The following is a 16,217-nucleotide window of genomic DNA, read 5'->3' as shown; positions in this document are numbered from 1 at the left end:
TTTGGGGGCTCAAGAGTTGGCAGTTCGTCTTGTAGGAAGGTTGCCGGTTCGAGCCCCGGCTCGGACAGTCTCGGTCATTGTGTCCTTGGGTAAGACACTTCACCCGTTGCCTACTGGTGGTGGTCAGAGGGCCTGGTGGCGCCAGTGTTCGGCAGCCTCGCCTCTATCAGTGCACCCCAGGGCAGCTGTGGCTACAATGTAGCTTCACATCACCAGTGTGTGAATGTGTGTGTGAATGGGTGAATGACTGAATGTAGTGTAAAGCGCTTTGGGGTCCTTAGGGACTAAGTAAAGCGCTACAAACACAGGCCATTTACCATTTGGCAAAACACAATCAATCAATTGAATCAACATGAAAACACCGACTTTTATTGAAGTTTAAAGAGAGCCTAACTAACAAAAAGCCACATTGAAAAGAAAGCCCAGGCCCCCTGGTGGAGGGAAAAAAAAAATGCTCCATCTTGTAATTTACAAGGAATATTTACAACAACTAAGCTCAGGTATGGCCTTGATTTCAGAGGTGCTCCGGCACAGAGCATCAGGAGCTGAAATATGAGGTCGAAGCCTTCATGGTGGGGGAGGTGAGGTGATGCTGATGAGATAAACTAGGAGACTGTGGTGTCTGTCCTGAGGGAAGATGGAGATAGAGAAGTCATCGTCATTGTCACGCTGAGTAATCATCATGTCAGCGCTGGCAAAACAAACAAAACTGCTTTAAAATCCAAGGTGTAACATCTGTGATGAATAACAAACACACTCCAGCAGAGCAAAGTACAGCTGAGTCATCTGCTTTGTTCAGACAGCAGCTGTTGACACAGTTTTTGATTTGTGTCCCAACCAATGACGACCCCCCCCCCCCAACCAACCTGTGACTCACTGTACAGTAAACCCATCTGTCACTTTAATGGAAAGTACATGCCTGTGATATGCTCTGTCTTGATGTTCTCAAAGCCGTGGTGCCTCTGGAACGCTTCAAAGTTGATTGAGGCATCATCCTCTGATAGGCTGTGAGGGACCTGGCCATCGCCGGGGCGACACACCTCAAAACGGATCCATCTGTAGCTAAATAAACAATTTTAAAAAACAAAAACAAAACATAAATACTATAAAGACATTTTTAAGATGTCTATAATGCAAGTGAGCTAAACCTAGAAAAGCTGAATATATCAAGCTGAGAATCCATTGTTAGGGAGCAGATATCAGTGTTGGGAAGGTTACTTTTAAAATGTATTCCATTACAGAATACAGAATACATGCCCCAAAATGTATTCTGTAACGTATTCCGTTACGTTACTCAATGACAGTAACGTATTCTGAATACTTTGGATTACTTAATATATTATCAGGCTTTTTACAACAACGTGAATGTAGTACTATTGCTGTGTGATTTATTACTATTACTGAAGGTCCGCGACTCCGAACTGTAGTAAAGGGACCTCTGACTAATACGGCGGGGTCCCTGTCGGCTCGTAGCCGAAAACTAGCTTTACTTTGTTGTGTGGGTCAACTTTGCTAGCAGAGACAGAGAGAGGCGTTGAAAGGCTGCTCCAACGGAACTTATTGTTTTCGGAGGAAAACACGAACACGGTGTACAGTCGAGTCTTAATAGCTTACTTACAACTGGGCTCGTCAGGCACTCTTCTTGGCTGCAGTGGTTATTATTATATTTACATGCTTCCAGCTCCCGTTTTTCCTCGATGACAACTCGTACCTTTCCACTCCCCTTTTTCTCCCTCCTCGCGCTCACAGACCCATAACGTGTATGGCAGTCCATTCTCCCTGCAGCACGGACTACACTGCCCATGATGCTACATTCTTTAGAGCTATGCTTGTAGCATTCTGCCTGTTAGCTTAGCACAACAACAACAACAACGAAAAGGCGCTCTCTCACCCAGGAAACACACAGTCACAGAGAGAGAGAGCGTCGCCCTGTAACCATGGCAACCGTAATGCTGCCGCCTGGAACAACAGAACGTAGCTGTCAAACAAAACCCAAACAGTCCTGACCCGCGACAAAATGAAACAGGGAAGTACCGCAGTGTAATCCATTTATTTCAACAAAGTAACTGTATTCTGAATACCACCTTTTTAAACGGTAACTGTAACGGAATACAGTTACTCATATTTTGTATTTTAAATACGTAACGGCGGTACATGTATTCCGTTACTCCCCAACACTGGCAGATATGCACTTACTTGCTACACTTGCGAGCTCCGGGACAACTCTGGATGAGATTCTGGATGGTGGGATGAGAGAAGCCAAAGAAGTCTGCTCCTGATGGAACAATCGACACCATGGACTTGGAACTAAGAAGAATGTGCAGAAGGATTTATTTTAACTGAAGGTGACCAAAACTAATTCAAGTTGTACAAGCAGGTTAAGTGACTGGAAGACAAAAGCTTTGTCATGTTTGCTCATTTGTTCAGAATGTGGCGGTGAAGTTGTGCTACCTCACAGACGCGATGGCCTTCAGTAGATTGGCATGGCACGTCAGGGCGGAGGAGGCCACGATCGCATTCTGAGGGTCCTCTTCAGGCACGATCTCAAACTGGAGATGGAGGGTGTTTGGAAAAAATTATTGTTTAAAGTAACAAATCTTAATCTTAGTGTCGTGTGTTCACCTAAAAGTAAACCGAATTTATATAAACATGTATCAAAACTTGCATGCGAGATGAGAACTGACCTGTGGGCCTGTTCCCCCGTCCTTGATTTGGCAGGTGTAGAGGCACTGCTGCTCGGGGTTTTTCATGCTGGCAAAGATGCGCGTGCTGCAGAAGCCCACTGGGTAGATGGCACACTCGTCATGAAACAGCATTCTGTCTGTGATGATCTGGAGAGCAGACAAGAAGGATTCAGTCATCAGTATTTCGAGAGGCTTGACTGTGTCCTCTAAAGCTCACTTTATGCTAAAGATTGGAACTTTAAAACCTCAGCTCAGAGGTTTACTGTCACTGAGACACTGACCTCGCCCAGACTGTAGACTGTCAAACCTCCCAGTACTATGGGAAAGACAGGACGGCCAGAAGAGTCAAGAGGGATGGGTTGCACCACCTTCCGTGAGCCATCTGCGAGTTTTCTCTTCTTGGACATCTTCTTTGGAACTAAAAGCCCAATTTCAACACAATTTAGTTGTATACAGCAACACAAGGATGTCATTTTCTGTCTTAATAAATATTTGATCGTAACACTCACGTTCATCCTTTCCATTCTCCCTCCCCCGCTCCTTCCTTTCCTTTTTGGGTTTTTTAAGTGCTCCTTCTTCGCCTGTTGGCACTGTTGATGACACACTGTGAGTAGTGGACAGACCTGAAGCCCCAGAAGGACCTGAGGACAATGCCACTGGTGGTAAAGGTAGATGAGCGCTTGAGCTGGGTGTGGGCAGTAGCTCCCCCTCTGACAGAGACTGGTATTGCAACAAGGATTTTAGTAAGAACCTGAAAATAAAAAAATGAATGAATACCATGTGCCATTAGAGCAAAAGCACATCATTCCGCATGTCACACAGCAGTCACCTGTACTCACCTCCGCTCCTCCTTTGCTCTCAGAAACTTTTCTTCTATGTGAGCAACTTCATCACAGAGAGCTGCATTTTCCTGTTGGCAAAATTACACCTCGGTGTGGTCAGATTGGATAACATACTTTTCATGTCCTAGTCTACACTTAGACACTTTTGGGGTATCTAATAAATTTGGACCCCCTTTATCTTTCAGACCAGCATTAATTCTCCATAACAGAATCAACAAGGTACAGGAAACATTAGAGATTTTGGTTCATATTGACAAGACAGCATTACACAGTTATCCATGACGTGAATATCCTGTTCTACCACACTGAGGACTGAGGTGACTGAGAAGGTCATCGTCTCATGACTCACCATCATGTTCAAGAAACCAGTTTGAGACAATCTATGCTTTCTTTTGACATGAAACACCATATTGCTGGAAGAAGCCATCAGAAGATGGACACACTGATCACGAGCGCCCAAAAGTGTGCCAGAAAAAAGCCCTCATCCCACATACCGCACACCTCTTACACCACCAGAAGCCCGAACTGTTGAGACAAGGCAGGATGGATCCATGATTTCATGTCGTTTATGTGAAATTCTGACCGTACCATCCATAGAAAGACATCAAGACTCATCAGACCACGCAATGTTTTTCCAAACTGTAGTGCCAATTTGTTTTTCTTATTCACAGTAGAGGAATGCTCTTCTGGAGGCCTTGGTTGTAACAAGGAATGCAGATTTCTTTTTTTTGTTCTAACTGAGTTAGTGCCTTCCTTTCTGCTTGAAGCAGTTTGCGCATTCTCCTCTGACCTCAACAAAGCACTTTCATGTTGAGAACTGCTGCTTTTTGCACCATTCTTTGTAAAACTCAGCAGTTTCTAAAAGACTCCAACACCAACAACTAAATCAGATTCAATTAAAAATGGATGTCTCGATCATATCTACATGCCTAAATGCACTCAGTTGTTGCCATGTGATTGGCTAATTTGCATTATTAGGTAATCAGGTGTACCTACTAAAGTGGCTGGTGAGTTTATATGCATGATGTAAGACTGTTTATTTTTATGGAAACATCATTTACTTACAAATATCATGGCACGAGCAGCTTTGCGCAGCCGGAGGTACTTGAGCCTATACTTTTCATTCTGGTTCTTTCGTGGACCCCTCTTCCCCTTGGCCTTATGCTCAGAGGAGGTAGTGGGAGATGGGAAGGTGGGTGCTGAGACTCCTGACCCAGAACCAGAGATGGTATTCTGCTGCGGCGAGCTGAGGAAAGACTGGGCGGTGAAAGCCTGCAGGGCCTGTTGCCGCTCCTCATCAGTCTGCAAGGGGTCAGAGATGTAGGGGAGACAAAGACAGAGGATTGTTCATTTGTAGCACGAGTTCCTGAGTGTTAAGTCTAATTGTTGAATGTTTGTCATTATGCTTCTTAAATTTGTAAGATCTTAGTTCAATCTATAGGGTCAAGACATTCCTTTGTCCCTGACCACCTCTCCAGCCACTCTATGCTGGGGGAGAATTTTTACACATCCCTTGTGAAGATTGTTTGATGTTTGGTAAGCTTCCTGCCCTTTGTATGGCTTCACTGTGTTATGCATGGTGAACCATACATTGGGTGTGGGGGGGTTACTCTCTATATGACCAGGATGTTGTTAGAAACAGCAGGAGGAAACACACACACACACACACACACACACACACACACACACACTCACTCACTCACTCAAACACACACACACACATTCTCACATGCATACAGATGTTTACACATACACACACATAGTGCCTTGTCTTAGAACCATTTGGGGGGTTTTATGGTGGGCGTTGCTTTGCTGTGATGTGTATTGTGTGAACTGTTTTCCCAATAAAAGGCAGCAAGCGGAGGCCATCGTTGGGGTCATTGTGGTAGGATTCAGAGTGCTTTCTGAGACACCGGCTGGGGCCTCCCTTGCTAGCAAATCAAAGATGTTCATCTTGTTTTGGTCGTTAACGAGAAAAAGTTTCTGAACCAGCGGGGCTTGTGGAAACACAGAGCCAACACTGAGCCTAATGCTTGTGCTTTCCTCAGAATGGTGAAATGTACACAAAAAACAAAACAAAACACAGATGCAGCTTCCACTAAAAGTGCTTTTTGACAAATAACAAAAGTTCAACCAAACAAAAGATGCACAAGAAATTAAAACAAAACTGAACTCCCTGTCTCAGCTTATTTCACTCAGACACAGGCTTAATGCAAAAATGCTAGTTGTAATAATGTGAACTTTTAATTCTGTATATATGATTTTTTTCAATTACTTAGAACAGTTTTGTGTATCCCTCTACACTTCTGGGTCCGGCTCTTTTGTGAAAAGAAAGGCTTCCATATTTATCCATAACCAACAGCAGGGCATACAAAGCAATGCAAATTTGCAGCACCTTATAATATATTTAGGTTTGGTATAACAGTGCCATTAGTATCTCAGATGACTCACCAGCAGAGCAAAGACTCCGTTTCTGTTTTCAATCCTCTTGAATCTCCTGCTGCCTTTTTGTGTCTGAAACATAATGCGAGACTGAGGCCAAATGCACGGGGCAGGAAAGGCTGGGTTTGATTCACACAAGCTGGGGGTCAATTTAGATGAATTCAATCATTATAAGATCACAGTTTAAAGGCCCGCACATCAGAGCGCACAGAGAACTGTCTGTTCCGATTACAGCCCAGAAATGTCTGCCTCGTTAAAAAAATGATGCAAAACAAATAAAAGTCAAAGAAGCGGGGTGGGAAAACAAAGGATGCTGACAGAAATGCAAATGGTGTTTGCACCAAATCCACTCAACAGGTGATGGTGTAATTTACTGCACTCAACAGCAGAGGCTGCTGTGAGGCTGAGTCTCAAACATTTCCCTTACCTCGCGGTACATGACGGCTTCCAAGCTTGATTTTGCACTGCCAAGGAGAGAACAACGAGATGAGCAAAGTCTAAAGGATCATAGTGAATTACAGAAAACCATATCTCCCTCCTCCCTTGTACCCACTGAAAGACAGCAATCTTGCACACTCTTGGTTTTCATGAATTTGTTCTGATGCTGTCCAACTAAAGCTCATGAAAACTTATGAAACTTGACTTTCAGATATGCTCTAATAACCTAGACAGTTAAAGTGAAGAGAACACTGTACTTGGATTGAACAAGTCCCCTGTCGATGATTCTCTGTTTAATTTCCTTTATGTGCATGGGACCTCCCGCTTCCTCCAAAACAATCTATGTAAGAGAAAGAAAGAAGAAAAAAAACTTGCTACAAAACCAAACGCAAAAGACCCTCACTGCTGTGAATGTTACTGAAATGTCACAAATATATGGCCCATACCTGCGCAGCATCGAGCCACGTCAGGTTCGGTTTCTCTGCTATTTCGCTGGGTGGTTCACTGCAAACAGGAAATAAAACATCAGTGTCCTCTGGTGTAAGTTATCTCCTTGATTTATTTGTACTTTAAAATTTTGGCATAATTTCCTGCAAGCACACCCACTTTATCTGGATACATGTTCATATTGCTTATGCAGAGGAATGACAAAAGGAAAAGTCTATTGCCCTTTAACCTTACAGTGCTGGGAAGTGATGACTTCTTAGAAGCATTTCAATAAATTCCCATAATAGTACATTTCTATGCTGACGGTGCCTCCGCTCATAGGACTCATGGGGTCACTGAGTATAATGATTATTATTATGTGAATCACATCAACTATGGTGTATGGACGAACACTAAAGGATGAAATATATTTTAGAAACATGACACACTAAAGCTGTTCTGGCAGTATATGATGCCATAAGACCTTACTAAGACACATTTTCTCTTTCCTTGAATTTGTCAGTGATCTGAGGATTCTTCTGCTCTTAGCTGTACCCTAACTGAACATGGTGGTAAATAGACTGGTTTCGTATATAGAGGGTTTCTACTCTGCTTGAGTATTCAAAACACTTGAAATTCTATAATCTATGTCAATACTAGCATTATATTTCTTAATCCAAAATAAATGAAGTTACAGTAGACAGTAACATTTTAAAATGACGTATTATAAATCTGATTATTTTGAATCACCTCTCTAGAGTTTCAGTGGTGCCAGACAGAGTTGCAATGCTGTCCAGAGCAGGAAACAGAGAGTAGTTCCCCTGTCCATCAGCCTCCATCTCAGATTCAAACGTGTTGAGGGATTCCATGGAGGGCAGGTATGAGCATCTGCGAAGAAACGTCAATGAGAAAATATCTAGCTGCGTTTCAGTCTACAGGCGTGCCTCACTGCAGACCTTAAGCAAGGCAAACACTGACTTCTGCACAATAACATCAGGTACAGTAAGGACCAGCTACAAGCAAAACCTACCCAAATGAAACTGCAGCAAACACTTATTTGACTTCGTGCTCCTCACTATTAGTTTCCGTGTCAACCGGAACCTTCGTCCGTCCTCATTGCATTGTTTACAGTCAGAGCGGCTAAATGCTAACATCAACTAGCTAGGAGTCATTGGCTAGGAGCAGTTTCCGTGTTTAAATCCAGACTTGAAAGAATACATATTTCACTAGTGTGGTCCAACTCGTGAACATATTTGACGTTGGGTTAAAAAAAAGCGAATATCTATCACAGTTTTACTGTAGCATAGTAAAGGTATATGAGAATCAAGAAGTCTTGTATCGGAACCAAAGACGGATGAGCACTTTACCGGATATCCGGTGTACATGTACGGCTCGTCAAAATAAAATCCGAAAGTTACACTTAGAAAAAAAAAAACCCTTTTCCATTATTTTATTTACATTTTTACTTATCTGTTACTACTGTACTGCACCTCTTAAGTGTTTCACAGTATGAGTGATGATATTCTGCTTTTAATCTTTTTTTAAGGAAAATACTAATAAAATAAAAAATAAAATAAAATAAATGTTTATTAAGCAATTTTGATAGGAAATTGCTTAATTTTAGACATTTTTTTGCTCTTTTTTGCTGTTTAGTTGTTTTCTTTTAGAATCATTCATCTTAGCAGTAGGATTTACATGAAAAGAGAAACAAATTAAGTTTGAGTGAAAATGTACATTTTTTGCACTCTCTGGTCGACTGACTCAGTGAATCAAATGACTCAAAAAACTCGATTCACTTTGGTGAGTGTCCCAAGAAGACAGCTGTGGCCAGCCCAAATGACTACAGGCCTGTTGCACTTACGCCTGTAGTGATGAAGTGCTTTGAGAGACTGGTCTGTCAGCACATCAGGGCCGGTCTGCCTCCCACTCTGGACCCCCACCAATTTGCCTACAGGACAAATCGTTCCACCGAGGACGCTATCACCATAGCGCTCCACACTGCGCTGAGTCACCTGGAGCACCGAGGAAGCTATGTGAGAATGCTCTTTCTGGACTTCAGCTCAGCATTCAATCATATCATCCCGGAGATCCTGGTCCAGAAACTGTCTCACCTGGGACTCTCCACCCCCATCTGCCTCTGGATCAAGGACTTCCTGACAAATAGACCACAGTCTGTCAGACTCGGCCCCCACCGGTCCAGCACCATCACACTCAGCACCGGGTCTCCACAAGGATGTGTTTTGAGTCCCCTCCTGTTTACGCTCTACACATCCGACTGCTCCCCTACCCATCTCTCAAACACCATCATAAAGTTCGCGGATGACACCACAGTGGTTGGACTCATCTCAAGGGGGGGATGAGTCGGACTACAGAGATGAGGTCAACAGACTGACTGAGTGGTGTTCAGTTAACAACCTCCAACTGAACACCACGAAAGCTAAAGAACTTATCTTGGACTTCAGGAAGGGCAGAGCAGACCCGGCCCCACTTTACATTCACGGGAACTGTGTGGAGAGGGTACACTCCATGAGGTTTCTGGGCGTGTAGATATCTGATGACCTCTCCTGGACTGCAAATACTACAGCGGTGGTTAAAAAGGCCCAGCAGCGTCTCCACTTTCTGAGAGTGCTCAGGAAGAACAACCTGGAGGAGAGGCTGCTGGTGACATTTTACAGAGCCACCATAGAGAGCATCCTAACGTACGGCATAACAACATGGTATGCAGGGTGCTCAGCTGCAGACAGGAAAGTACTGCAGAGGGTCATCAACACAGCCCAGAAGATCACTGGCTGCTCTCTGCCCAGCCTGGAGGTCACTGCAAACTCTCGGTACCTCAGCAGAGCTGGCAATATCATCAAGGACCACTCTCACCCCAGCAACCAACTGTTTGAACTATTACCGTCAGGCCGACGGTACAGGTCACATAAAACCAGGACAAACAGATTCAGGGATAGCTTCTTTCCCAGAGCTACCAACATAGTAAATAAGCACAAAAACAATTGAACCTATTCCATACCGTCACTGTCATTATATTATGCTGCTATTCATACTGTCATTATATTAATGCTGCTATCCTGTATATATTGTACATACTATTGTTTGAGTACTTACGATTGTTTTTTTTGTACTTTTTATATTTTACATTTATATTTATTATTGAAACTTGCACCAAGGGAGTGGCACTCCAATTTCGTTGTACTCTGTACAATGACAATAAAGGCTATTCTATTCTATTCTATTCTATTCTATTCTATTCTATTCTATTCTATTCTATTCATTGAAACTCGATTCAATAAAAAGAATCAAATTTTAAAAAAGAATGTTGTTGTTACGTTATGTTATGACATCATCATGTCATAACATGCCTTTGATCTGTGAATCCTTAAATCCGGGTAAGAAGCCCAAACTGTCAGTCCGTTTACTTGTAACACTCGAGATTGCAGCATTCAAAGGTACGCCTGAGAAAAAATTTTAAATAGTTGAATCTTTAAGACAGTCACTTCATCAACACTCTGACATGTCTCAGAGTAAACACGGCAAAAGCCAACAAGCTTACGCTGGCTTTACTACAATGGACCACCAAAATCCAGAGCCAAATTCTGATGAAACACATTTCCAGCTTCCACTCAAGAGGAAGCGAGGCCCGGATTATGTTGCACAGAATTGCAGAAGTGACGACAGCTGCTCTCCACCAAGGAAAAAAAGACGAATCTGTGAAGAAAAAAAACTGTGTTGAAAAGACAATACAGTCAGATTTCCAAAGGCAGCAAAAACAACTCTGAGAGCTACTCTCCAGAGAGAAAGAGGATGAGAGTAGACACTGAGAAAAAAGAAACAGCAGTGACTCGGAGCATCCAAAAAAGTTCTTCTTCAAGGACTATCCAACTCCAAGTTCAGAAAAAGAACAATATGAACTTGAGTGATACCAAAAACTCTCAAAACACACCAAAAGACAACAAGAGGCCAGAACAAGCAGCAGTGACACAGAACATCCAAAAAAGTTCTTTGTCAAGGTCTATCCAAGACCAAGTTGAGAAAATGGATGTTACGACCTCGAGCAATACCAAAAGCTCTGAAATCACACTGAAATACAACAAGAGGCCAGGACAAGCACCAGTGACACAGAGCAGCCAAAAAAGTTATGCGCCAAGGACTATTCAACATCTAGTTGAGAAAATGGACGTTACAACCTCGAGTGACACCAAAACCTTCAAAAACACTCCAAAATACAACAAGAGGCCAGGACAAGCACCAGTGACACAGAGCAGCCAAAAAAGTTGGACGCCAAGCACTATCCGACTGCTAGTTAAGAAAATGAACAATATAACCTTGAGTGAAACCTCTGAAAACACACCAAACACACCAAAAGACAACAAGAGGCCAGAAGCAGTAGTGACACAGGACGTCCAAAAAAGTCCCTGAGCCAGGACTATCCAACTCCCAGGTCACAAACGATACGGCCTTCGGCTAAGGGAAAAAAAAAAAAAAAAAAAACATCTCTTACTGTTCTGTTTATTTCTTTAAATGAACACTTGTACTTTTTTGTCATAGAAGAATAAGAATATTAATATGAATATGAACACCAAGGCGTTTCCAGGCCAGCCAAGAGATATAATCTCTCCAGCCTGACTTGGGTCCACCCCGGGGCCAAATGCCTGGTGGCACCCTTGCCTCCATGGGCACCTTAACTCATCACTTTTGACGCAGAGAATGTATTTTATTGACTAATATTAGTAGGCTGAAGCCTTTTACTTCTACTTACTTCTGATTGGCTTGTACTATATATTAATATGCTTTTTTAAGGATCAAGACATGGGTGTGTTTTTCCAGCTTCATTAACAGTTGTTTTTTCAGAGATAAGATGTCCTCACATCTTCAGCAGTAACGTTAATCCATATTGCATGTTTTGTATGATAAATTTTACCCATACCCTGCAGAATGAGAGACAGAGCAGCCGGGCTATGTAAAAAGTGTAAGGGGGCGTGTTCACGGTCACGTCCAGTGGGTGTGTGGGCAGAGACGCTCCGCCACGAGTTACTACTGAGCAGACTCTGGCTCCAAAAGTGGAACATGGCAGCTCCCACAAGCGGGATATTTTGGCTTCATTTTTGCACAATGGGAGGAAGTGCTGTCGTGTCGTTCATCTTTTATACAGTAATTGGTTAAGACCAATCAGCAATCTTCTCCTTAAGAAATTTCAAAAATATACAAAACAATATATATAACTTCATAAGTCGACAAAAATAAAATCCAGAAAAATCATGTAGCTTTTCAGATTCACGATTCTTTCGGTTGTGTCATGGTCCTGGGTCGGTGACCCAGCGCTTTTAGTTATCATTTTCTAGTTTATGATGATGATGATTATTATTGTTTGAGTTCTGTGTGTTATATTTTCGATCTGCCTCTGAGTCTGCATCTGAATCTGTCTGTTTAGTTCAATGTCTTGTCTGGTTCCATGTATCTGAGTTTCCTGTTTTATTGTGAAGGTCCGCGTCGTATGTGAGTGTGATCAGTTTACGTTTCCCCTGTCCCGTCAGCCCAGATTCCTCCCAGCTGTGTTGCCCTCCTGTCTCTCATCCCCTGATTACTGGTGTGTGTATTTAAGCCCTGTGTGTTCTCCTGCCTGTTGCCGGTTCGTCTGTGGTCCTCCGTGTCAGTCTGTTACCCTGTGTTCCACGGTGTCCTGTTCCTTGTCTGCGTCTCTCTGCTATTCATCATCCGTTGTCATATGCTCCCAGGTCTGTTATTTTAGTTCTCCCAGTTTAGGTGTCTTTAGTTGTTTGTTATGCCCCACTGTTTGTTTGCCACTACACCTCTGTAAATAAAACCACCGGTATCGTGCATCATAAAGATGTTTCAAGTTCAAGTTTATACACTTAACCTTAAGTTGAGGTCTTTCATGTCTCTTTAACAAAAAACAGAAACAAAATCCCTATTCAGAAATCTCTCTTCTATATGATGGTTTGTGTGTGTAAACGTGTATGCGTGTCTGTGTGTCCACACACAGCAAGCATTTGTTTGGCCTGCTGATATGGCGCCTCGAGCAAAAATCCTGGCCACGCCCCATCCCTTAAGATCCCGCTCCAAAGTCCTATTAACCTACAGATTTAGAAAGAAGACGCTGCATTGTTAACTCTGAGGGAGATGGAGAGTTAACAATGCAGCAATTCTTTCTGGCTTCTGTGCTTTTTTTTTTTTTTAATGTAGTGTTTTAGGTCAAATGTGAGGCATTTAATATATGCTGATTTAAAACTACTACGCCGCTGCAAATAGTTACAAAATAGTTGTCAGGTGTGGAAATGGCCGTAGTACCTTTTCAAAATATATCCTGCTCCTTTTTTTCCCAGCATGTCAAGGAAGTAGATGAGAAAAAACTTTACCACTATGAAATATAATTAGTGGATTTTTTGGGGGGGCAGCAGCTTATTGTGATTAAAAAGTCAGAGGTGAGTGCTTTTTGACATAGATTACCAAGAAGGCTGTAACAATGATACACCTCATGTCTGACAAGGAAACATCTTGCTGTAACTCAAATTTATAGTAATTTGAATGGCATGACCTTCTATGTTAAGGTACTGTGTTTAGAGATGGCTACCATACTTGAACTCCTTACAAGATTCCGCTCCAGCAGCTGTTTTAGATTGAGATGTGCACAAACAGTATTTCTCTCTGCGTTTTCAGATAATGTCTTTACCCATTCTTCATGATGGCTTGTGTGGTTGAGACTTATTTGATGTTTGCGTGATTGTTTTTATGTGCTGAAAATGAATCACCAATTACAAGGACATCTTGCATGTTTAAATATTCCTGACTGTTGGAGATTAGAACATCTAACATGATCAGCATTTCCTGTCCAAATTACACCAGCACTACCACCTGTTTTTTATCAAAACGTAATTGCAATAAAATGGTCAACATTCTCTTAAATCTGTTTAGAAGCAGTTCTAATCTTTTTTTAAATAGTTTTTCTCTTTAAGACAACCAAATATTTTCTACAAATTAAAGGGTACATACACCAAGGATATCTAACCAAAGTGAAATATAGATATATTTTTTTCTTAGACGTGCCTGATTCAGTGGAAGTGAATGAAATTTCCCTTGTGGTGCGTCTGCATAATTTATAGATCGTACTGTAAATTGAACAACTTTTTGACAATTATCAGAGGACAAACTGAGAGTGGGGATTTGCTGTTGTGCATAAATGAAATCAACGGTACACACTTCCACTGCACTGGAGTGTCAGAAATTTTAGTAACAGATATTTTGACTTTTGGCAGTAAAGCTAAAACTCAGAGGAGAATTTTTGGTAACTAACCATTTGAAGGTCTCCTACTCTTGTGAGTTGTATCATTTGTACTGGATCACCTCATAGGCCTGTTCTTGCTCTGTGGCTCAACCATAACACATGAAACACTAAACTATAAAATCCTTAATTTATCCATATCCATGTTCAAAACGGTGACTCAGGCTTCTTCCGTTATTGGAGCTCGTCTTATGTGGCTTTACAAACTGTGTGGTCTTATTTCCGAAATTGCAGCATCTGAGCAAAGCATGTGAGCGTTTCACAACGTAACAGTTCAGACACGATCGAGAAAAAACACAGCAGCTTAAATTGTTTCCCAATGTTTTGCTGTGTCACTGCATGTTGATATATGCAACTCATATCAGTCCTGCTAGTTGCATGTTGTCATACCTAAAGAGGGCAGAGAAACTGTAGAAATTGTAGAATTGTACATCCTGTTTTTGCCTTATAGAATAGAATAAATAGAATAGCCCTTTATTCTCATTGTACACGTACAATGAAATTGTGCTTTTTTTTCTTTTTTGTTAAGAATAAAATATGTGAAATATATATGTTTTAATCAATCACTGTACCAGTTTCCTATTTACCCTAGCAAAATATAAAGAAAAGAGTGGGGACTCAAGACTGTTACAATACTATATGTATCACATATTCTGAAACTTAGCGTCCTCTCCTGTTGTCAGAAGTTGTGTGAGCCTCCAGGTCCTATGAAAGGGTGTGTGTCACCAAAGATAATCCCATAAACCAGGGGATCATTTGGCATCAACACCCTTATAACCCACTAACACCATAACAAAGATACATTCCCAAATGAATTCCTAACATCCGCCCTTGAAGACGATTGCATGTTTGCTGTAACATTGTTTACCTGTTTCAAATTCAGTGGGGACATTTCTAGTTTGGGCAGCTCCTGTTTGTTTTCAAGTGTGCCACATCAATAAGAGTGATGTGAAGTAGAAGTTTACTTAGTGACTCTGAAGTCACTGTATTATCATTACAACGGCTTTGTCAGTTTTGCCAGTCCACGTCATATTTCTGTACAATATAAAATTCTAAGTAACTGAAATATTGATTAATGAGTGAAGATGTCAGATGAAAAAGGTGATGCGTCACATTTAAGACATCACAACAATGAGCTGAGACAATTTACACAGGAAGAAATGGAAGATGATTTTTTTTATATGATTACTATAATGTTGTCACAGTCCTCCTGTGTTTCTCCACCGTCTCTCTTTCTGTGCCTACAACAGCCCAGCGGAGTTCAGAGACAGTGTTTGTTACTTGGTGGAGTTTCTGCTGGGGAGACTCAGAGGATCGGGGACCTGGATTCACAGAACCTTCCTTCTATTGGATTTTGTACATATTGGGACTTTCGAACTGAGCACTTCAAAAAGACCATATAGCACTATCTGCACCAACACTGTAAATAAACTCACTGAACTTTCCTTCCCGAGTCCTCCGTTTGAGTCCGGCCAGACTGATCATGACAGATTTATTTTATAATAAATAAAACCCATTTTTACATCACATTACTTTGCTAATGTTTTTGCCTTCAAGGATAATCTTCAGGCACTATAGTAAACACTCCATGAGACAGGGATAAACAGCCCAGCAGTACTATTCAAAAACAGAGACATCTTCTTTTCTTTCTGCTATCCATTATCCTCTTAAAAGGGCAGCCGCGACAGTCTGAGGTGCATATTGTTCTGATAAAACATCAATAAGAACGCACAGTAAAAAAGGAAAAGCTACCACAGTGGAGAAAAAAGAGGAGTTGAGCTGATAACACAGCGGGAGGAGCTGTTATGATCCGTTTTATCTTCCTGCTAAAAAAGGTTGTTTAGATCATGTTTTTGTGCTGATGTTGTCATTTTGAGAGAGACGCTTAAATAGTTTTATCCCAAATTTCCTCATTATTTTGTCTATTTTTTGGGAGGGGGTATAGGTACAGTGTGCTAAAGCTGCTGCAGGCGGGAGCATCCAATTAAATGAGGCTTATGTTTCCAAAACCATCGAATTAAAGCATAAACCACTCTATCAAGAAAAAATAATGCATTTGCCAACATTTTTGTGTTTTTATAT

The 16,217-nt window shown here is 41.7% G+C and overlaps 1 protein-coding gene across 1 annotated transcript; it reads right to left on the bottom strand.

Moving 5' to 3' along the window:
• Positions 1-347: 347 nt before the first annotated feature.
• tbrg1 (transforming growth factor beta regulator 1) lies at positions 348-8,204 on the bottom strand. Its single transcript, XM_026193434.1, has 15 exons — positions 7,863-8,204; positions 7,583-7,720; positions 6,853-6,910; positions 6,664-6,746; positions 6,396-6,432; positions 5,978-6,040; positions 4,592-4,828; positions 3,524-3,594; positions 3,194-3,435; positions 2,966-3,102; positions 2,685-2,831; positions 2,452-2,549; positions 2,197-2,307; positions 920-1,062; positions 348-627 (listed from the first exon to the last, which is right to left on the bottom strand). Exons 2-15 carry the CDS (start codon positions 7,699-7,701, stop codon positions 539-541), a joined length of 1,635 nt encoding a protein of 544 aa, XP_026049219.1. The 5' UTR covers positions 7,702-7,720; positions 7,863-8,204; the 3' UTR covers positions 348-538.
• Between the last annotated feature and the right edge of the window lie 8,013 nt (positions 8,205-16,217).

The sequence above is a fragment of the Astatotilapia calliptera genome, chromosome 14 (genome assembly GCF_900246225.1).
Source record: "Astatotilapia calliptera chromosome 14, fAstCal1.2, whole genome shotgun sequence".
NCBI classification, from domain to species: Eukaryota; Metazoa; Chordata; class Actinopteri; order Cichliformes; family Cichlidae; genus Astatotilapia; species Astatotilapia calliptera.
This window is presented reverse-complemented; position numbering and strand designations above follow the sequence as displayed.